The following is a 24208-nucleotide window of genomic DNA, read 5'->3' as shown; positions in this document are numbered from 1 at the left end:
GGGAAGTCTTGACAGTTTGATTGTGCTAATTGTTGCCTTTGCAGACGTCAAGGTAACTGCTATTCATTAGACTTGGACAGTAATACCGAAGTTAACATGTTGTCCTAGGTCTGTAATCTATGATTTGTGTCTGCCGACAGCTGTAATGAACTTTCACTATCCCTAGTACAGTAAAAGCCTTGTTATCACACACAGCATTTCATTTGAATAAACAGCTGTATAACATACGTTATCTTCAGACTAAGGGGAAACCTTAAGAACAGATTTGTTTAGTGTTCTTCTGTTGATTACTCTTGTATATTCATAAGCAGTTTGTAAACATTACAACTGGTAGGCCTTGGTGATTTGTTAGTTCTTGTTTTCATAAAATGGAAAGCTCGAAATACGGTAGTGACAGGCAGGTGGGAAATATAAATGGAAATATTGCCAGATATATTTGAAGACGACCAGATGATAATAATAAACAGTGAAGAAAATAAATAACGAAATATTACAAAATTAAATAACATTTTAGGAAACTTTCATGTGAATGTGAGATAAAAAAATTAGGCCTACTCAACATATTTACTAAAGATGTTATTAATTGGCCCAACAGAATAATATCTGTTATAGTGACAATTAATATTTGAGGAGAAAAATTCGCTCCGGAACCGGGGATCGAAGCCGGGTCCTTGGTTCTACGTACCAAGCGCTCTGACCACTGAGCTACGCCGAATTCAATCCACAGCACTGGATCGAACTCTCCTCCTACAGTGTTATTTCCCTTTTGTGGCCTGACTCCAAGATGGGCATATACGTTGACGTTTATATTTCAAGTCAACTGGCATTACACAAGGAGCGCACTCATCTGAGTGACTGTAATGGCAGTTAACTTGAAATATAAACGTCAACGTATACAGTATGCCCAACTCGGAGTCAGGCAACAAAAGGGAAATGATATTGTAGGAGGAGAGTACGATCCGGTGCTGTGGATTTAATTCGATGTATTTCAGTGGTTAGAGCGCTTGATACGTAAAACCAAGAAACCGGGTTCGATCCCCGGCGCGGGAGCGAATTTTTCTCCTCAAATATTAATTGTCACTATAACAGTTATTGTTCTGTTAGGTCAATTAAAAACATCTTTAGTAAATTCGTCTAGCTAGCAGTGCATGGTTCTGTACAGATTGCTGTGCACTTTACTGCGGAATCCCGGCCATTAGTCACTCGGCTGAGTGCGCTCCATGTATAATGGCAGTTGACTTGAAATATAAACGTCAACGTATACAGTAATTTTTATTGTAATTGTAATTGTAAATTTAATATTAATTGTAATTTTATTGTTCATGTAATAGTTGTAATCCCCTGGTAGAGAGGCAGAGAAGGCCTGATGGCCTTATCTCCACCAGGTTAAATAAATAAATACTAATACTAATACTACTAATACAGTATGCCCAACTTGGAGTCAGGCCACAAAAGGAAAATAACACTGTAGGAGGCGCTGTGGATTGAATTCGGGGTAGCTCAGTGGTCAGAGCGCTTGGTACGTAGAACCACGGATCCGGGTTCGATCCCCGGTTCCGGAGCGAATTTTTCTCCTCAAATACTGCTCAAAATAGTTTTGAAACGGTATCAATTAAACATTTTAATAGTTTACAAATTTATATAAGGGAATTACCCAGTAATGATTTTAAGCGTAAACTCAATTAAGCAAGAATAAAGTATCCTATCTATATATCTATCTATCTATCTATCTATCTATCTATCTATCTATCTATCTATCTATCTATCTATCTATCTATCTATCTATCTATCTATCTATCTATCTATCTGTCTGTCTGTCTGTCTGTCTGTCTGTCTGTCTGTCTGTCTGTCTGTCTGTCTGTCTGTCTGTATGTCTGCTCATCCATCCATCCATCCACCCACTCATTTTAGAAAAGCATACATATAATTTAATCTCTTTTTCAATATTACACAATCTATTTTTTGACAAGACATACATAGTACAAAAGAATTGGAGTTTTATTTACCATAATAATAAGCAGTCCAATCAGCTTTGATCATATCCGCCGCTTTCTCCGCAATCAAATAAACAGGCGCCATTGTATGCCCTGACGTAATAAACGGCATGATAGACGCATCCACTACTCGAAGGTTCCTTATTCCGCGCACTCGCAACCTCGAATCCACGACGGCGTCCGGATCCGAATCAGGACCCATCTTACAAGTCCCTACGGAATGCTGTATGCTCAGGGTCATGTACCTTATCGCACATTCCCAATACTCATCGGATTCGAACTTGTGCTGTTTGCACGTAGGCAAGGGTTTTCGAAACAGATCTGCTCCCAATTCCTGCATCGCCTTCGTCTTGGTCAGATCCACAGTCATTCTGATTCCCTTTATAAGCGTCTCTACATCTTTATGATCTGACAAGTAATTTGGATAAACTAAAGGGGGATTTAATGGATTATTGTCTCTGAGTTTGACCCTTCCAAGGCTGTGAGGTCGTAGAAGGATTGGGAGCACTGTAAAACCATTCATGGAAGTCAAGGGAGAGAAAAACTTGTTGAATTCATCTGATAAAACACCGAGTCTACTTAAGTAAAAGGGAATTGTGGGGAGTAATAGCCCTCCGAAGAACATTTCTATTTCTGGAAATCCGTCGTTATCGTCCACATCGACAAACGAAAGTGCTTCAAATCCACTTGGCACAGTGAATTCTCCATATCTTTCTCTTGCAAATTGGGCTAAATTGTTAATGACGTTGACAGGTCTGTTCAGATGTATGTCGACAGATTTGTTCACAGTAAAAAATAGATTTATCAACGAAACATGGTCCTGAAGATTATATCCGACTTTGGAGTCTTGTATAACTGGAATTCTGTGTTCCTTTAGGTGATCTTTGGGCCCGATGCCAGACAACATAAGAAGCTGTGGAGTATTCGTGGATCCTGCCGACACAATCACCTCTCCTCCCGCATACGCCCTCATCACTGTGCCGTACGATCTGTACTCCACGCCATAAGCTCTTCGACTGTATGGATCTATTATAATTTTAGTGACCAACGTTTTCTTCATCACTGTCAAATTCTTCCTGTTTCGAGCAGGTTCTAGGAAAGCTCTGTTTGAGCTCCATCGACCTCCGTCTCTAATAGTTGTTTGACAGAAAGAGAATCCTGTTTGGCTTTTAGCGTTATAGTCTACAGTTTTATATCCCTTCTCCATACCGGCTGCTATAAACGCTTCGCTGATTGAAGTACGATGAGGAGGGTACGATATGTCAAGCTCTCCTTTGGTAGAGTGATATTTCGTGTCTTTCATCAGATTCTCAATTGTCATGTTTTCGTGTTTCAAGTAATACGGAAGAATTTGATCGTATCCCCAACCTTTGTTGCCGAGTCTTTCCCAGTTATCGAAGTCCTTGCGATTTCCCCTCGTGTAGATCATGGAATTTATGACACTGCTACCCCCCATCACTTTCCCCCTCGGCCATATCAGTCGACCTTCTCTCAGGCCAAGTCCAAAAGTGTCGTTCTTCTCAGCTTTGTAACCCCAGTTGGACGCAGACAGGATGAACATGGGTGCTATCAGCGGGATGCTGTGCAGGAAGTTCTCTTCGTCCCCAGCCTCTATGAGAAGGACAGACCACTGAGGTATCTCGGAGAGCCGCGCCGCCACGAGACACCCCGCTGTGCCCGCCCCCACGACGATGAAGTCATAGTCAGGCGATGTCATGAACGTATCAGCAGCAGTGTGTTGGTAAAGCAGAAGCAGCAACACCAGCCATCTGGAGGCAATCTTTGAATTTCCTGGCTGCAACGAAAAACAACAATAATAATGTTAATTCTCATAGTAGCCACTGCTACTATCTCATAGCTGGCAATGTTAATTAATATACGAGCTCCAATTGGAAAGTCAGAGCAGTTCCAATGTTACCGACGATCAGGAGTTTTTTTTATTTTTATTTTTATTTTTTTAGTTGGTTATTTAAACGAAGCTGTATCAACTACTAGATTATTTAGCGTCGATGGGATTGATGTGGTATTTGGCGAGATGAGGTCGAGGATTCGCCATAGATTACCTGGCATTCACCTTACGGTTGGGAAACCTCTGAAAAACCCAACCAGGTATTCGGCCCAAGCGGGGATCGAACTCGCGCCCGAGCGCAACTTCAGACCGGCAGGCAAGCGCCTTAACCGACTGAGCCACGCCGGTGCCTGATCAGGAGTTCTAAATGAGTTTGCATATGCGCAGTAAAAGTGAGACCAGATACCCTATATTATCAACAGTAATCTCACTAGAGGTTTTGATTTATCTAGAGAAAATCAAAACTCGAGTGAGATTTAATTGACTATTACACGATTAGAAGAAAGTATGTAAAGATTAGAAGTAACAAAGTACTCCAATGCAATAAAATATTAATTGGCTTATGAAAATACAACTGTCTTCAAATGTATCAACTATCGAACCTGACGATGTCATATCCAGGCCTTGTACACTGGTTTCTGACAAATAAGTATTATTATTATTATTATTATTATTATTATTATTATTATTATTATTATTATTGTACCATCTCAACATTACGCTAGATGGCAGTAGTGTTTTATGATTATGTTTTCTTGTTACCGGTATCAGTTGTGCCAACTATGGAATCATCATTGAACTCTGTGGACTGTTACTAGTCAAGAAGGCATTGTTGATTCAGTTTCATTTTTATTAAAATGCAACATTCCACTTCAATTATCCGAATCCCAGTAATCAACGTCACTTGACAGATGATTTTCAATAAATCTTAATATTAAACAATCTCTGATACGTGACTATCCATATCATATAGCAGAAGCTATAACATAACCTAACTAATATACTGTACACAAGTGTTAGAAAAGTTTTAATTAACGACGATGACATAAAAAATAAACATGAATGATTTTAAAAGGAATAATTATTGAATGTACAATTTTCAAATTTGAATGTGGTTGGTGGTTCAATTGATGTTATATTGGACGTGTGCGTAATAGAAGTGAACTCGTTGATTTAGGCCTACATGGTGTATTCAACTTATTCAGGATTTCCGAGTGAATAATTTTAAAAGGAATAATTATTGAATGTACAATTCTCAAATTTGAATGTGATTGGTGGTTCAATTGATGTTATATTGGACGTGTGCGTAATAGAAGTGAAACTCGTTGATTTAGGCCTATATGGTGTATTCAACTTATTCAGGATTTCCGAATGGTGCTCTTCATTTATTTGTAAATCGGATTTCAGAAGATGCATAGGTATGATCAGTGATTTTTTATTAATTCTTGTTCTTGAATGCCAATGCGAGTCATATTTGAAACTGCTGTGCATCGACTGGAGTGATTTGTAATTTTATATATATATATATTTTTTTTTGACGTCCAGACCAGCTTAGTTTCGAATGTTGGCAAACAAAGAAACAAATGCTAGGGACGCGATAAAATTAAACAAATGCTAGGGACGCGATAAAATTGTGCGATAAGCAGCCATGATTGGTTGAAATACGTCCTTTCGTACCGTTTTATTGGTCAAAAGTAGTATGACGTAGTAAGAGTGTAATAGTCCATGTAATTAATAATAATCTTAAAGAAGGGGGAACTACTGTGTAACAGCACACATCATCGAGCCTATACAGCAATTGCCCCCGTATTAAAAATCAGACGAGCAATTGTTTTGTATTTCTATTCCAAAAACATATCTAGTTATTTCCAAAATAGTCATGACGTACTTGTTTATTTATTTATTTATTTATTTATTTATTTATTTATTTATTTATTTATTTACTTACTTATTTATTTATGTTTCTTGTTTATTGCTATATTATTATGTTACGGTATATTTATTAATATTATTTTATGTTCTAACAGAACATATTCATGAATACCCTTGCAAAATCTTTGAAACGTAACTTTTTCACAGCCATCCAATTTTTAAGAAACAAGTTCAATTTCATATTGTGTCGACTTCATTATATTACAAAGTCGGTACTAGGCGGTAGGTCTCTCCATAATAAAGATAGCATTGTTATAATTCGAACGTGCCGCAGCACCAAGAAAAGGAATTATATTGAAGGAGAGTTATTAGGACTACGCCTTACTTCAATATAGATTTTAATACTCCGACAGTAAGAAATTAGAGAAGGGAAAATGAATATGGATAAAAAAGATACTCAAATCTAAAACTGAATTTTTTTTTAAGTTCAAGGGGGCATTCAAACCTGGTAACCCTCCCTCTTGCATACGCCTCAGCTTGTATGCTTGTTTACTTGTTTGTTTATTTATTTATTTATTCATTTATTTATTTATTTATTTATTTATTTACTTACTTATTTATTTATGTTTCTTGTTTATTGCTATATTATTATGTTACGGTATATTTATTAATATTATTTTATGTTCTAACAGAACATATTCATGAATACCCTTGCAAAATCTTTGAAACGTAACTTTTTCACAGCCATCCAATTTTTAAGAAACAAGTTCAATTTCATATTGTGTCGACTTCATTATATTACAAAGTCGGTACTAGGCGGTAGGTCTCTCCATAATAAAGATAGCATTGTTATAATTTGAACGTGCCGCAGCACCAAGAAAAGGAATTATATTGAAGGAGAGTTATTAGGACTACGCCTTACTTCAATATAGATTTTAATACTCCGACAGTAAGAAATTAGAGAAGGGAAAATGAATATGGATAAAAAAGATACTCAAATCTAAAACTGAATTTTTTTTTAAGTTCAAGGGGGGATTCAAACCTGGTAACCCTCCCTCTTGCATACGCCTCAGCTTGTATGCTTGTTTACTTGTTTGTTTATTTATTTATTTGTTCATTCATTCTTTTATATTTTTTTATTTATTTATTCATTCAGTTATTTATTTACTTATTTATTTACTTACTTATTTAGTTTATTTATTTATTTACTTATTTATTTCTTCATTCATTCAGTTATTTATTAACTTATTTATTTATCTTGTTTATTGGTATGCTTGTATATTTATTTATTTATTTATTTATTTATTTATTTTTTATTTATTTACTTATTTATTTATTTCTTCATTCATTCAGTTATTTATTTACTTATTTATTTTTCTTGTTTATTCGTATGCTTGTATATTTATTTATTCACTTACTTATTTACTTTATTTATTTATTTATTTATTTACTTATTTATTTCTTCATTCCTTCAGTTATTTATTAACTTGTTTATTTTTCTTGTTTATTGGTATGCTTGTATATTTATTTATTTATTTACTTACTTATTTACTTATTTATTTATTTATTTATTTATTTTTCTTGCTTATTTGTATGCTTGTATATTTATTTATTTATTTATTTATTTACTTATTTAGTTTTTTATTTAATTACTTATTTATTTATTTCTTCATTCATTCAGTTATTTATTTACTTATTTATTTTTCTTGTTTATTGGTATGCTTGTATATTTATTTATTTATTTATTTATTTATTTCTGCATTCATTCAGTTATTTATTTATTTACTTATTTTTCTTGTTTATTGGTGTGCTTGTATATTTATTTATTTATTTATTTACTTACTCATTTACTTTATTTATTCATTTATTTACTTATTTATTTATTTCTTCGTTCATTCAGTTATTTATTTACTTATTTATTCTTCTTGTTTATTGGTATGCTTGTATATTTGTTTATTTATTTATTCACTTATTTATTTATTATATATATATGTATTTATTCAATTATTTACATGTATTTGTTCATACATTTATATTTATTTATAATTACTTATTTTTCATTTTCTTATTTATTTAGTTATTCATTCATTCATTCATTCATTCATTCATTGCAAACAGTTTTTACGATAATCGTCATTAAAACATAAATAACATTGAATAAATATGGAACAATGCAATAAAATCAACAATATGAAAATTCCTGTACCATATACGCTGGATTATTCATACAAAACTTCTTCAAGAGGTAAGCCAGTCTCTGAATGTCTGCGGTATATTGTTAAAAATTGTTAAAAACCATATTATTGTCTTCTTCGCTCACAGGGACCCGCAACTTATACGGTAGTCTATATTATTGCTAATATTATATTGGTATATCCATTGTTCGAGTACAATCATATCTCTGTCATTATTATACTATAATATACTGTAGTACTGTTACCTGTTACATTAATATTATTATTTCCATAGTACCATTTTGTTGTTGCTATTGTTATTGTGACTATATTTGCACCACTCACCATACTGTTTCGTGAAATAATCCCCATTTTTACTGTATATTATATCTCACTAATAATAAAATTCTTCAGTCGTAATGTTTGTGACATGCGTCTAATATATCAATTCCATAATTTAATGAACGGTTAGCACTCACTGAGTTGGGTAAAGGGGTATCACTTAAGAACATCACTTAAAGACTAGAATTCAGCGATAAGGTGTGGATGGTAACACATTGATGACACTTGTTCCATGTAATTCTGATCTTGAAGCACTTCAACGAACAGACTGAAAAATGCGGAGTGAAATATAGGAATTTATATACTTCCCCTTCTTGAACACTAGTGAACCTTGTAAGTGTGTGTGGATACACCGTATTCAGAAAACATTTCTGTAACAGTTTCCGGAATATTAAAGAATAATAGAGCATTTCTGGTGAACACACGCAAAGTGTTGCTTAATAGTATAAATAATGGTAGACATACATGTAAACAATCAAAATATATAAATTTAAAAGCCAAATGTCCGTGAACTATTTGGCCAAGATAATATAGATGCACTGGAAGTTCGAGAGGTAGAATAATATAGTTGTCTGTCGCAGTTTCCTGGAAAACACGGATGGCTGAACTGTGTAAGTGGTGCCTGTAGCCAGTTAGGGTCTTAAAGTGCATTCATAGCGTGCAAAACTTCAATTATGCGAGAAAGAGAAGGACAATTGTCGTCTCCTTTGGCATCTTCTTCTTCTCTCACAGCGCTGTTTACTCACTTCTCTTATAGGCGGAAGTAATTGAAATGTTACGAAATTGGACAAGTACAACCCACAAAATATCAAACATGTAAGTTGATTGTTTAGTAATGGTGCAGTTATCTACTGTATTCAATTCAAAATGGCACAACCGCTAGATAATCCTAACATTAAACAATTAGGCTATTTATTATACGTCTTCTTACGTATAGGATGGCCAATTTGGTCAATGTACTGTATCTAAAAGTTCTGACCACTGACAATGTTGGCAATTGGAACACTCAAGTAACACACATTTGCAAAAAAATATTTTTTCAACTTCACTCCTTGTTCCATATGAAAGAATTTCTACCACTTAGTCTAAAAAATAATCTTATTCAGACGCTTGTAATGCCCCATTTTGATTATTGCGATTCCTTGCTAACGTAAGTTCACTCTTAGCTGAGAGACTACAACGTGTTCATGATGTGTGCATACGATTCATCTGCAATGCTCGTAAATTTGACCATATAACACCTTCCCTCCAGTTACTTTCATGGGTGCGTCTGAAGGAACGAAGAACAATACATTCACTGTCTCTTCTGTTTAGAATCATGCGTTCTTCTACTCCGAATTATCTGTTATCGCGCTTTCAATTTCTTAAAACTCTTCGAAACAGACATCAAGCACTTCTTTCTATCCCTCATCATAGAACGTCTTTATACTCATCTTCCTATACTGTAGAAATACCTCGCCTCTGGAATTCGTTACCTAATGACGTCAGAGACTGCCGGACTTTATCACAATTCAAAATTAAATTGGAAAATTTTGTCTTAGTTAATGTTTTTAGGTATTGCTAGAAGTATTGATTTGTGTTTTTTTCTTTTTCTTTTTTAATCTAGATTAAAATTGTAAGTTTCTTGTTTATGTTAGTTAATTAGTTAGGATACAATTAATTATGATACATAATCACTCATTTAAAGTTTGTGTGACTGCAACCTGTGTATATTTTTTGTGTGGCTTTACTTTGTTTATAGTGTTTCTTCTCTCTCTCTCTCTCTCTTTACTTTTTGTGTAGCTTCACTTTGTATATAGTGTATTTTTTTCTCTGTTTATTTATATTATTGTATTTGTATTCCTGGTGTTGTGGAAGAGAAGGCCTGATGGCCTTAACTACATCAGAATAAATAAATAAATAAATACATGCATGCATGCATACATACATACATACATACATACATACATACATACATACATACATACATACATACATACATACATACATACATACATACATAAAATAAATGTTATCACAGACTTTCAGCTGCATTAATTCGGTATGGCAATCGTTTTCCTAAAAATATATTCCATAGGAAAACATATTATTTTCGGGAGACTATTTTCGCATCTACTAAAAAAAGCAGCAATTGCGACAGTATTGTGAACCATAGGGTTGCCAACTGATAAAATTATATCAGTTGTTTTCATCTTTATTCTGGAATCGTGGCCGTTAGTTTGGAATTGTAGCAACTGAAGAAGGAGAGAAAACATTCTCTGGCTGGGTCATACAAGTGCACAGAAACATTGCGAACGCTCTGTAGTACCGGTACATGTAGGATTTTAATGTAATGAATTAATATCAGTCAGTTTTTCATATACAGAGTAGATCGGAAAATAACGGACACTAATTGAATACCACCCGGAATAAGGGTAACCATGCATAATATACCCTTATTCCTGGGATATTCTATTATTTCACGGAATACTACACTCAGGGACAAAAAAAACCGGACACTTTAATATTTGCTGGTATTTTGCAAAACATTATCTTCTCATACAATATTATGGTACCCATCTGTTGTTATGGAGACTTGTATATATAGTTGATTGTTTTTTGTTTTATAAATAAGCCATTACAACCAAATATTCCAATTTTTCTTTCGGAGTCTCAGCTATATCAATTTTGTCTCAACCATTTTGTGCTTCATTATCGTTATCACTCGTTATTTCTTTATTTTTACGTTTTCTGAGTTTAAGTGGGGTTGTAACATTTGTCTTAAAACAAGATGCGACCTGAAGATGTGGCTCGAGCTGTAGCCCTTTACGATGATGGACGCAGTGTACGTTACATTGCAAATGTTATGAATATGGCTAGAAGAACAACCCATGATGCCATAAAACGGTATAGAGAGACCCTAGAATATACCAGAAGACCAGGTTCGGGTCGTCCAAGAGCTACAAATCCAAATGAAGACAGGTATATGATGTTGAGAGTTCTTAGGGAGCGCAACCTGCCAGCTACTAGTGTAGCCCAGCAATTTGTTAACATGCATGGACGCCCAATTTCGGCCAAAACAGTTAGAAGGAGGTTGAAAGCAAGTGGACTGATATCAAGCAGACCTGCAACTGCTCCCAGACTTCTCAGGATGCATCGAGTTGAACGACTGCGTTTTGCAAATGATCACAGGGATTGGAGAAATGGACAGTGGAGCTGTGTTCTGTTCACCGATGAGTCCCGTTTCAATCTGTGCTCACCTGATGGACGTGAAAGAGTTTGGAGAAGGAGGGGAGAACGATTTTCACAGTGTTGCATTTCCGGAAATGTGCCGTATGGAGGTGGTGGAGTGATGGTTTGGGCAGGAGTGTGTACGGATACCCGTACAGAGTTGGTTTTTGTTGAAAATGGAAGACTAACAGCTGATATGTATATAAATGAATGTTTGGCTGATCATGTTGTGCCATTTGGCCAATTTGTAGGCGATAATTTTGTTTTAATGCATGATAATGCACGGCCGCATATTGCCCATGCGGTCGGAGATTATCTCCAAGAAGCGGGAATCCATGTTCTTCCATGGCCAGCAAGGAGTCCAGACATGAACCCAATTGAACACGTGTGGGACATGCTGGGGCGGCGTGTTAAGAATAGACGACCGAGACCAGAATCGTTACAAGAGTTGAGGCGAGCACTTGGCGAAGAATGGGAACTTATTCCTCAAAAAGACATTGCTAACCAAATTGAGAGCATGCCAAGACGTATGGATGCAGTTATTCAAGCCAGAGGGGGTAATACCCGTTACTAAAAAGAGTTTTTAATGTTTAAGGCACCATAAAATGAAAAAAAAAACAGTTAGACCAAACGATCCATAGTTATACGCCCTTTGTAATTTTTTGTAAATTTTGTCATCAGAGATTTTTTTTTCAAATGTTGTCGTATAAGGTGCTAAATGAAACATTATTTTGTTTAAATGGGTTTTGTTTCATTTTGAAATAATTGGCAACAAAATACATGCAAATATAGAAGTGTCCGGTTTTTTTTGTCCCTGAGTGTATTTTGGTTAGGACGTTCAAAGTTGGCAGAGAGTTATGTCGAATCTTGCGCTACAGACAGCAATGGGTCGATCGGATATCACCCTGGCGGAACGAGCTGTAACTACTGAGTAAAAATGGCGCTTTTTTACAATCGTTCACTTATGACGGGCAGCGAGGTGTAGTCCGTTGTTTTGTTTTTTTGTTTTTTTGCAAAAAACTAAAAATTCGAGTGAAACCCACAGGAAAATATTGGACATGTATGGTGCTTGATTATCTGGACCATAGCAATATCTCCAGGTAGGGCAGGTTCTTCGAAGAAGTCTGCCGACGAAGCACGTTCCGGCCGACCAGTGACCGCTGCAACACCACGCAATGTCAGAGGCATCATTAAGGCAGCAATCACTCACCCTACAATCCAGACCTCGCACCGTCTGACTTTCACCTCTTCTGACAAATGAAGAAATTCTTAAGAGGACAGCGCTTCGGTTCAGATGAAAAAAAGTGAAATCAGTCGTGCGCAGATGGCTATACGCCCAAAAACGGAGATTTATGAAGGAGGTGTACTGAATATGGTGTCACGATGGGAGAAATGTGTCGAGAGACTTGGTTCCAATGTCGAAGAATAGGTGAAACCTGTAGCTTTCCTGTGCATTATTTCATTTTGCTTACCTATAAAATACGTTGAAACAAAATATTGTTGTGCGTTACCTTTCGATCCACCCTTGTGTGTGTGTATGTGTGCGTGCGTAAGTGAGTGTGTTTTTATAGGACCTGTTTGATATTGTTTTATGGAATTGTCTGAAGATGCTAAACAAAGGTGGAAACGTTAACAGACAAATCAACAGATTTAAGTTTATATAAAAGCAAATGGTATAATATAAGTTACAGTACATTAATTTGTTTTTAAAGTTAAAGTAAAACTTGGTAAGTCAAGAACACTGAAATACATTACAATTTCTCTCGTTATAGACTTATCTGAATTAATCTCAATATGAATGTTAGATTACGGATAAACTAGCTAATAAGTAGAAGAATATTAGCCTATATTGTTTTTGTTTTCCGGTCACAGTCCGTCTCTGCACTGTCATTCACTGCATTACCTGGGAAGATATCCACTCCACTCTTCTCTCCCTGCTATGGTGGTGTGCGGGTTGCATTTCTATTATGTCACTATTTTGTGATGTTTGGCAACCACAAACCTATGATCTGCTAAGGGTACGATGTTTTTATAATTGTTTTACGACGCTTTATCTAGCGTTTGAATGAGATGAAGGTGATAATGCCGGTGAAATGAGTCCGGGGTCCAGAACCGAAAGTTACCCAGCATTTGCTCGTAATGAGTTGAGGAAAAACCACGGTTAAAACCTCAACCAGGCAACTTGTCCCAACCAGGATTTGAGCTCGACCAGCTCGTTTCACAGTCACGCATGCTAACCGTTACTTCACAGGGTTGGACGGGTATGATCTTATGGAACACCTTCTTGCATAACATTATTCGTATTTTAAAGTTATTTGTTCTTTACTTCTTGTGTTTCTTCGAATAAATGTTCTATTAGCATTATGGCTCATTTCATTATCTTTGATAACAATAAAATTAGTATTTATGTATACTTTTATCCTTGCAGAATGGCAGCCGTTCGACGTTGCTGTGCCTTCACGCATTAGCTGACTAGGGTGAGTCACGCTTCTGCACAAAATCTATTTATAATAATTTTATTTCTTTCAGCATCATAATTTCTTGTCCTCATCTCCCTTGTTTTTTATTTGTTATTTTAAATGTATAGGAAAAGTGAAATAGACAAAACACTTGAAATCGTGTTCCCACTTGAACTGTGAATAGTTCGAAGTTTTACGAGGGGAAGAGATATTAATAAGAGTCAGAGGTCTGCATCGGACGTTTCCGCTCGAGCGCCAAGTAGTTCATAGCATAATCCGATAGGTAGCACACATGCATGATGGGTAAAATTGTCACGAGCGGTAAATCCTCGAACGGTATAAGCCGAGCGTTAGACATTCGTTCTTGTTACAGTGATGAACTGTGTAGTAACATCATAGATGTTTATGATTTCAAAACTTTGCAGTGTTTGACTAGCCTCTCCATAGTACAACTACAAAACTTGCTTTAAAATGTAATATAAATGTTGTAGGTAAATGTCCCCCCCCCCACACACAACACAGGAGTGATTTTGTTTTTGTCACATCTGATAGATGTTATTGGATGTAAATGTAATTATTATAAACGGAGAACACAATCACGATAACGCAAGAACTGTATCAAGTTTTCTAGTAATAATAATAATAATAATAATAATAATAATAATAATAATTAGTGTATCAATCTTTGCATCTGTAACAGTTGTGCAGCATGATTATTCGTTTTATTATATTTTCTGTGACGTTATCTCTGTATTAATATTGTTATTAATCTAATGTTATATCAATAATATTTTGTAAAACGTTTCTACATTGTCAAAGTATATAGGCGGAACACTATGTATGGACCTATCATATTATGTATGTGGTAAATCAAATATTGAATAATTATTAATTAGCAATAATAACTGTGTATCGAAGTTTTTCATACTATTTTATTTATAACTTCATGTTCCTGTTTTCGTACGTTCCGTTGACTGTTCCATTAAACGTTTGTCATAAACACATAAAATAAAGCCTTATTTTTACCGTGTGAGCAAAAATATGTGTATCTTATCTGTCGCCTTCCATACAAGATAAGACATGTCGGTGAGATGACCTTGTATTATACTTCTATTTATTACGAGCGTATCACGACCGATCGTATCTCACTCGAGGGTGCTACACTCGATCGAGTTCAAGCGAGCGATTTAACTCCAATGCAGCACTCTGATAAGAGTATTGCAGTCACAGAATAAATTATAGAATTTGTTTGACATCTAGTATTTATTTTGAACACAATCCCATTCTAATTCATTGTACTTAATACACGAACTTTTAATCGTCCTCAAGCAAAATTTAAAATTTTTTTGACTTGAGACCTATTACCGGTTCCGGACAATTGGCCACAGAAAATTGGTAACTGGGACAATTGGCCACAGAAAATTGGTAATAGGAACAATTCGCCACAGGTAGACAATTCGCCACAAATAGACAATTCGCCACAGATAGACAATTTGCAACACTGCGGTACAAAGATAAATCCATGACTTCAGAAGCTCTATATTGTGCGAATGGATACAAAGATTAATAATTATAAATTCCACTAAGTATGTAAATTGCTATGTACATGAAATTTGGCTTCAACTCCATTCTTATTTTCTCTAAGTCTCGTGTACATGTAGCCAAGATGAATTAATTTGTCAGAGCCTCTTTCTGATTTTGTGAAGCGAATTTCTTCCGCCATAGTTCCGAATTAGTTTACAGCGTCTGGATTTGTCTTGTGTTACCATAGGAATATATTATAAATTGTTGCGAATTTGAGTATTACCTTCATATATTACAAGTTGTAGCGAATTTTAGCCTTTCATACGAATTTTAATGTGTGGCTAATTGTCTTTGATACAAATTTCATTTAGGTGGCGAGTTGTCTATGATACGAATTTCAATTATGTGGCGAGTTGTCTATGATACGAATTTCAATTAGGTGGCGAATTGTGTTTGATACGAATTTCAATTATGTGGCGAGTTGTCTATGATACGAATTTCAATTATGTGGCGAGTTGTCTTTGATACGAATTTCAATTATGTGTCGAGATGCCTCTGTGGCTAATTTTCTGTGGCGAGTTGTCCCCAACCCAACTTTTACTGCTTCCAACATACTATTGTAAGTCAGAGAATATATAGTAATGTACTCGGAATGAAGATATAATTTAATTCATATTCTCTGAAGAAATCAGGGATATCAGTTTCGATTTTATAGTATTTATAAACGTATTCATTAAAATTATTTTTTCTGATAGTCATGGTAGTATAACTGAGAATATAGTTCTGCACTCGGTACGCAGGCAGGATTTAAGTGTAAATATATGTTTATTTCGTCAAATGTGAATGACTTTAGTCTAATTGTTATTTGTAAAATAGGCCAAATTTGATAATATCGCATTTATACATATTGTATCAAATTTAATAGCGAAAACTGAAACGGTTGAAAGTATACGATAATAGAAACAAACCAGTTGAGTAAACATAATTGCGAATATTTGGTTAAAGCCGCCACTGTCTTCATTCGCTGTAAACATCATATCATTTACTCGTTGCGCACAAGAAGCGATCCGCTATGTGCTCTTGTTTACAAAACTGAACATTGCCGAGAGGTGGAACACCTCCTTTAACAGGTAAAAGTGTTCAGAAAATTGTAACATGTAACGTGCTGAAATAGTATTCTACTTCTTGTTAAGCTAAGCCATGAGTGAAATTTGTGCCAGATGAGATGGGGAATTAAACGGAAAGTCTACATTTCAAATACATTTGTACTAACTAGGACGATATTTATTTTAAATATAAACTTTTCGTTTAATTTAATTTAATACATGAGTTGGAAAAGGAGGTCAAGAGAATGAAAATTTCTACGTTTATTAAGCCGGAGCCAGTTTATAGAGTTTGAAAGGATGGATGTCACGTGGTAAGGGACGAAACGAACACAAGAATTATGAACACGCTGTAATCTTTGAAAGTAGTTGACATTATTTTAGGTCTGTCAGTAGAAAATCACAATAATCAAAATGGGAAATTTCTAGTGTTTCCACTAGTAGTTTTTGACAGGGAGAAATTTTTTAATGTCGTTTAAGGAATGGAGTATACATAAAACACTTTCTTGATAATTTGAGTACTTTGGGTGTTCCAATTTAAATGTGAATCGAAGTAAACTGCCAAGATTTTCAACACAGGAAGCAATTTGTGTTGAAGACAAACAGTATGTTACATAATAGACTTTGATGTCCCATTAGGATTGCTTCTGATTTTCTTGCATTCAGAGTCCATCTGAACTTGACGATCAATGCAGATATAGATTCAATAAAATATCTTAAATATTTACATATTTATGCAATTGCTAATTTATTCGACAAATACAATATTATTCGATACTGTGCTGTAATGACAAACTTCCTTCGACAAAAATCATGCTATTTTTATTAACAATTCCATATTACATGAGGCACTGTCGTGCGTTATTTTGAGAAAGAATAACGGCAAGCTTCCTATTTGCTGTAAAATGTAAAATAATTCGTTTATCAAGGAAAAAATGAAGCGTGAGTACTGTGAGTACTGTTATCAGTGTGTTTATCAAGGGTGGTTCTTATTTTATATAGATTACAGAAGAGTATCTCCCATGACTGTATGTTGTATTATCTACAAAAATTATCGAGCGCTATAAAGATGATCGAAGACAATATACAAGGGACAATCAGTTTCCGGACTGCCCTGAATGTAGGTAACACACAGGTCGCACGAAACGGAAAAATTATCTAGAATTAGAGAAGTGCCTGGAATCGATAATAAATGTATCACTCGAAAGGCAGAGAGGAAGACTAGCCATAAGGCACATGTATTAATAATAATAATAATAATAATAATAATAATAATAATAATAATAATAATAATAATAATGATTTATTTTAGCTGGCAGAGTTAATGCCGTAAGGCCTTCTCTTCCACTCAACCAGCAGAAAGTGTATATACATATGCATGAACTTACAAAGAATTCAACAATTTGATTTAGATGAGAGTTACATGTATACAAGAGTTATTTACGAATTAAACAACAAAATACTATGAACTATTAATTAAACACTGAAATAAACTGTGTAGCAGAATTAAACTAAAATAGATAGAATGTTAATATATTTCAAATGATATTAGATAATAGAAAGAGATTATTATGAGACAATTTTGAAAATACAGCACAATCAGGATGATGTCTAAAGAAAAAAGCAACAGTGTAGTCAGTAATATTTTAAATCAGTATGATTGGAGTGAAATGCTAATAAGGTTATCTTTTAAGCTGTTCTTAAAGGTGTTTGTTGTCTTGCAGCCCCTAATACTTTGTGACAAGGAATTCCAATGACGCGAGGTGGATATTGTAAAAGATGAGGAATAACAAGATGTTCTATGAAGAGGAGGATGTATGGAGGGATTCCAGGAAAAATCACAATAGGTCCTTGATATGTTTGCACAAAATCACCTGTAGAAACTCAGTTCTTAAAGACAATCTGAAGCTGTTTGATGAACTGACTCAACCGGCACGGAAGCAAAGATCTTCAGTGACACGAGCATGTATGTTTAACGGTACAACAAAAAAAAGTGCAGTTCGAAAATATATTGATCTCATCTTGTATTTACATTATGATTTATAAGCCTACCCGATGAGGCTAAGATTTAGGAAGACTCTTGTCAAGTACGTGTGTTGCAACGACCTGAAAATAGATGACTCTAATACAGCTCTTAAGATAGCTTCGGAAGCTATTTACTATGCCTTACTGATACCATTGATAGGTATCTTTATACTTAACCTTACCTTTATTGTACTTGATAGATTTCTTTTTACTTAACCTTGCCTTACCGCAGAACTATATGCTTTTTATAGAGCTTTATTGTTTTTAATTAGACAACCCGGGGCAGATTCCTTATCTGCTCCTTCTCTTTAAGCGACATTCAGTCCCTGCAGCGTTTGAATTCTGATGATCCGCTTGTGTTGAGAACCCAGGAACTTTTCCACTCTCTCCTAACCTCTGATTATGAGATTGGAGTAGTGTGGAGTCCGGGTCGTGTTGACATTCTTGGTAACGAGGCAGAGGATGCTGCAGCAAAGGACAGTGCTATGAATGGTTCTGAGGTGTATTGGCGTGAGAGGTGACAAGATACTCAAAATTACCTGAAACATAGAATATGGTGGCAATGGGAAAGAGAATGGTCTGCACAAGAGGGAAATAAATTACGAAGAATAAAGAATACTGTTCGAGTTTGTGATTCGTCCACAAGAGCGTCACGACAAGAAGACGTTTTACTCTCCCGGTTGAGGATTGGCCACTGTCATCTGACACATAGCCATCTCCTACGTGGCGAACCTCAGCCAGAGTGTGATATATACCATGTTCCACGGTGGAACATTTTTTATTGCATTGTAGAAAATATGACCGTGTCCGTCGGCAATATGGGATTCGGCCGACTCTCCGTGACGCTCTTGGAAATGATTTTAATTGTGCAAATGCTGTTCTGAAATGTTTATCGAATATAGGACTTGACAGGATGATTTAGTTTTTTATTAATCCGTTTTACTTATCCTCCTAACCCTCTACATCCGGAGGTTACATTCGTTGTTTTAAATATGTTTTTAACACACTTGACATTTGGACCTTTTACATCCGAGCATTTTAGAAATGCGCCAGATAATTTATTTCTGGAGGCATATTTTTTATTATTTTATTATTTCTTTTTTAAATACCAGCTAAGTTCTGTGATCTGCTGTTATGTTTTTTTATGCATTAACCTGTTGAAACTGCATTTGTTTGCCTCGTTTTAACCGCGACAACGCTTTTTAGTATTTTAAGCATTCCGATTATTGTATTGTGTTTCTGTTTTGTGAAGAATTTTAGATAAGGGCGCAAATAGCCGTAGTAGCTGACGCGCTCTTTTTAAACCCCACTAACTAACTAACCTTGCCTATATTGTACCTGCTTGTATACATCTTTTGAAGGAGAGTTTCTAGCTGGTGTTTTTGAGAGTTTCACATGTGAAATAAGAATACTGATTTAATATGACAAAAAATACATCTATTTTATTCCCAAAGAAAAATAAGTAGTTGAATTATATACAATTATCATATAAATCACCTTTCCTTAAACATTTTGTATTGTCTCAGAGTTGTAGTGAGAAACAGGAGAGGGAATTTTTGGTTCATAAAATATTTTCTACTTCCAATCTTCTTTGATCATATCTGCAGCTTTCTCGGCAATCATATAAACAGGGCCCATCGTGTGACCAGAAGGCACAGTAGGCATGACGGAAGCATCAACAACTCTTAGATTGTGAATTCCTTTTACTCGCAATCTAGGATCCACAACGGCATCTGGATCCGAAGCAGGGCCCATCTTACAAGTCCCTACAGCGTGCACAATACTCAGTGTCAACTGTCGAAGAGAACATTCCCAGTAATCATCAGAGCCGAATTTGTAGCCTCGGCAAGGAGGCAAAGGTTTTCTGTAAAGTTCAGCCCCATATTTCTTGAGCGCCTCAGCACCTATTATATCGAGTGTGTAATTAAGACCCTTGATTATAATTTCCAAATCTCTGCGATCAGAGAAGTATTCAGGGTAAATAAGAGGGTGAGTATAAGGGTTCGTATCCCTGAGTTCTATTTTTCCTGAACTGTACGGATGCAAGAGAACAGGAAAGATGGTGAATCCATGCTTATCTTTCAGATCTGAGTAGAACTCGTTGAAGTTTTCATTCAAGAAACCGAATGAACTCAAGTAAAGTGGAATTGTGGGCAGTAGTTGCCCAGCGAAGAACATCTCCATCTCAGGACAATCGTCTTTGTCGTCTATATCTACATAGGTTAGTGCTTCGAAACCGCTTGGCACGGTGAATTCTCCAGAACCATCTTTAAAATAATGTATTGCATTTTTAATGTCATTGATTATATGGTCTAGTCGTATATCTCCGGTTTTATTTGTGGTGAAGTAGAAGCTAATTAAGCCTACATGGTCCTGGAGATTATGACCTACTGCCAAATCTTTAATAACAGTAATATTGTGCTTTTCAAGATGTTTCTTGGGACCGATTCCAGCCAGCATGAGCAACTGTGGAGAATTTATGGTTCCTGCGGAGAGAATCACTTCCTTTTTGGCAAAAGCTTTCCTTGTTACCAGATTGAACCTTTTATACTCTACGCCTTTAGCTTTACCTGTTTTTGGATCAACAATGATCTTGGTCACCATACTCATAGTCTTTATGACCAAGTTATCCCTTTTGATTCCTCTAAGAAATGCTCCATATGAACTTACTCTCTCTCCATTCTTCATAGTTGCTTGTATGTAAGAGAAACCAGTCTGATTAGCCCCGTTATAATCTACGTATTTGTATCCTTTCTCAATGCCGGAATCAATGAAAGCGGTCGCAAATTCTGTATGGTAAGGAGGATATGAAATGTCTAATTCTCCAGTCGTTGAGTGGTATTTCGTGTCTGTCTGCAGTTGTGGGATGTTCATCCTCTCGTGCTTCAAGAAGTATTTCGTCACATTGGCGTAATTCCAACCTTCGTTACCCATTTCTGCCCATTTGTCGTAGTCCTTGCGGTTGCCTCTCGTGTATATCTGAGCGTTGATGAGACTAGTGCCCCCCAGCCCCTTTCCCCTGGGCCAAATCACGCGACCGTCTTTCAAACCGAGACCAAATTTGTCACTCTTCTCCGCCCTGTAGCCCCAGTTGTAAGGTGTCAAGATGAACATGGGTCCAATGAGAGGGATGTCATTGAAGAAGTACTCTGAGGTTCCGGCTTCGAGGAGAAGTACTTTCCAATCAGATACCTCAGACAACCGAGCCGCTAACAGACATCCCGCCGTGCCTCCCCCAACTATGATGAAGTCATAGTCATCTTGTGCGTATGTCACCTGTTGCGTCAGCACCAGAATCGCCCACAGTGCAAACACTGCTTGCATGTTCTTGGTCCATAGTCCTGCAAACTATGAGACAAAGTAATATTTTAATCACAGAGTTATTGGCAGACAAACAGTTGTACACATTGCGTTTAATAATAGTACATTATGCAACGAGCGTATAATGATAGTAATGAAGACGCGAGTATGTTTATGAAACGAGCGCAAGCGCTCGTTTCATAATTTTCATACGAGCGTCTTAATTACCATTATAGTCAAGTTTCTTACGACTTTTTATGCTCGACCATATTTCTAACTTGAAATTTTTCATAAGTATTCATGTTATTCTTATCTGACAGGAGCGGAACTGACCTTGTGCAATAAGTCGTAAATTGTGAGATGTGCGCAGACGCTAAAGTATTAATTTTTTCCGAGAAGCAAATGTCGATATTGACCTTGACATAATCTAGAGAGTAAAATAAACATGTCCACATCTGTGGAGTAACGGTCAGCGCGTTTGGCCGCGAAACCAGGTGGCCCGGGTTCGATTCCCGGTCGGGGCAAGTTACCTGGTTGAGGTTTTTTCCCGGGGTTTTCCCTCAACCCAATATGAGCAAATGCTGGGTAACTTTCGGTGCTGGACCCCGGATTCATTTCACCGTCATTATCACCTTCATCTCATTCAGACGCTAAATAACCAAAGATGTTGATAAAGCGTCGTAAAATAACCTACTAAAAAAATAAACATTAATCTTGATATAACCTTGAAATTGAATTAGACATTGAAAAACGAGATGACAAATTGAATTTATTTGAATATTATTTACAATTAACGCGAATTATTTTAGTAACAGAACTGACTTTATTTCAAATATAGGTGATTGATTGTGCAGTTGGTGAAATGAATTTGCGGGAATGTGCTTTGTGAAAGGCTGGAAGATGACGGTGAGTTGATGTTAATTTATGTGTTGTTTTTTTCGACTGAGTTTAATATTGTATTTGAGATTTCAATTTTATTTTCAATCGATTCTTCAACATAACCTTCTGCGACAGTATTGGATTTCCAGCCTCCGTGACGTTTCAATGTTGTGATGTCGCCGCCAGCGTCTACAAAAATTGTCGCAGAACTCCTGCGAAAACAGTTGTCTTTCGATTGCATATCCGAGAATAATCGATACTTGCGCTTTCATATTGCTACAGCGGTATTTTCTGATTGGTGGAACACTTGAACTTTAATGAATAGGTGTACTTTAATGAGGTCCATTAAAGGGCTGCTACCAGGTGTATAATTACTACATTTAGGCATGGTCGAGCATAAAGACTATTAAGAACTATAAAGCAAAACTTTTCCAATACTAATATTAAACTTGGTTTAAATTAAACCAGTTTAATTTGAATCCGTGCTTTAAACTGAATATTACATTTCCAACAGTCTTTAAGACTAGATTTGATTTAGGTCAGACCAGCTGAAAATACGTCCATTTTTGCAATCCTTTTTTATTATTGTTGTGGATACAAATGAAGAACAATTTAACAGTGTTTATATAAAACGGCTGATATTCTTTTCATTATTTGAACAAAAGTAGGATTATATGTTATTTACAGTTACTGTCAAGACACAACTCACACTGTAGTAGTACTCTTCGTAAAACTTGTGCAAGAAGGAAACTAAATCTGACCTGTGACGCAATACTGTAAACTTCTCTTCCTCTCCCTCTGTGACTGCATAATTATTCACTTACTTGCTTACTTACTGGGGTTTAAGGAACCCGGCGGTTCATTGCCGCCCTCACATAAGCCCGCCATTGGTCTCTATCCTGAGCTAGATTAATCCATTCTCTATCAACATATCCCACCTCCCTCAAATCCATTTTAATATTATCTTCCCATTTACGTCTCGGCCTCCCTAAAGGTCTTTTTCCCTCCGGTCTCCCAACTAACACTCTATATGCATTTCTGGATTCGCCCATATCTGCTACATGCCCTGCCCATCTCAAACGTCTGGATTTAATGTTCCTAATTATGTCAGGAGAAGAATACAATGCGTGCAGTTCTGTGTTGTGTAACTTTCTCCATTCTCCTGTAACTTCATCCCTCTTAGCCCCAAATATTTTCCTAAGCACCTTATTCTCAAACATCCTTAACCTATGTTACTCTCTCAAAGTGAGAGTGCAAGTTTCACAACCATAAAGAACAACCGGTAATATAACTATTTTATAAATTCTAACTTTCAGATTTTTGGACAGCAGACTGGATGATAAAAGCTTCTCAACCGAATAATAACAGGCATTTCCCATATCTATTCTGTGTTTAATTTCCTCCCGAGTATCATTTATACTTGTTACTGTTGCTCCAAGATATTTGAACTTCTCCACCTCTTCAAAAGATAAATTTC

The 24208-nt window shown here is 35.9% G+C and overlaps 2 protein-coding genes across 2 annotated transcripts; both read right to left on the bottom strand.

The window, feature by feature from the left end:
- Window positions 1-1479: 1479 nt before the first annotated feature.
- On the bottom strand, window positions 1480-8733 carry LOC138698510 (glucose dehydrogenase [FAD, quinone]-like). Its single transcript, XM_069824492.1, has 2 exons — window positions 8369-8733; window positions 1480-3789 (listed from the first exon to the last, which is right to left on the bottom strand). The coding sequence occupies exons 1-2, from the start codon at window positions 8399-8401 to the stop codon at window positions 1999-2001; spliced, it is 1824 nt and encodes a 607-aa protein (XP_069680593.1). The 5' UTR covers window positions 8402-8733; the 3' UTR covers window positions 1480-1998.
- Window positions 8734-19967: 11234 nt separating this feature from the next.
- On the bottom strand, window positions 19968-21896 carry LOC138698509 (glucose dehydrogenase [FAD, quinone]-like). Its single transcript, XM_069824491.1, has one exon. It carries the CDS (start codon window positions 21874-21876, stop codon window positions 20128-20130), a length of 1749 nt encoding a protein of 582 aa, XP_069680592.1. The 5' UTR covers window positions 21877-21896; the 3' UTR covers window positions 19968-20127.
- Window positions 21897-24208: the final 2312 nt, after the last annotated feature.

The sequence above is a fragment of the Periplaneta americana genome, chromosome 4 (genome assembly GCF_040183065.1).
Source record: "Periplaneta americana isolate PAMFEO1 chromosome 4, P.americana_PAMFEO1_priV1, whole genome shotgun sequence".
Classification (NCBI taxonomy): domain Eukaryota; kingdom Metazoa; phylum Arthropoda; class Insecta; order Blattodea; family Blattidae; genus Periplaneta; species Periplaneta americana.
The sequence above is the reverse complement of the archived record's forward strand: the minus strand, read 5'-3'. Positions and strand labels throughout refer to the sequence as shown.

What these genes read in the sequence shown, in the direction of transcription:
- LOC138698510 (XM_069824492.1), bottom strand. Translation starts at nt 8,401, where the DNA reads ATGTTCTTAAGTGATACCCCTTTACCCAACTCA. An exon ending in ATACCCCTTTACCCAACTCA is followed by an intron (nt 3,790 to 8,368) that starts GTGAGTGCTAAC and finishes TTTTCGTTGCAG; the next exon opens with CCAGGAAATTCAAAGATTGC.
- LOC138698509 (XM_069824491.1), bottom strand. Translation starts at nt 21,876, where the DNA reads ATGCAAGCAGTGTTTGCACTGTGGGCGATTCTGGTGCTGACGCAACAG.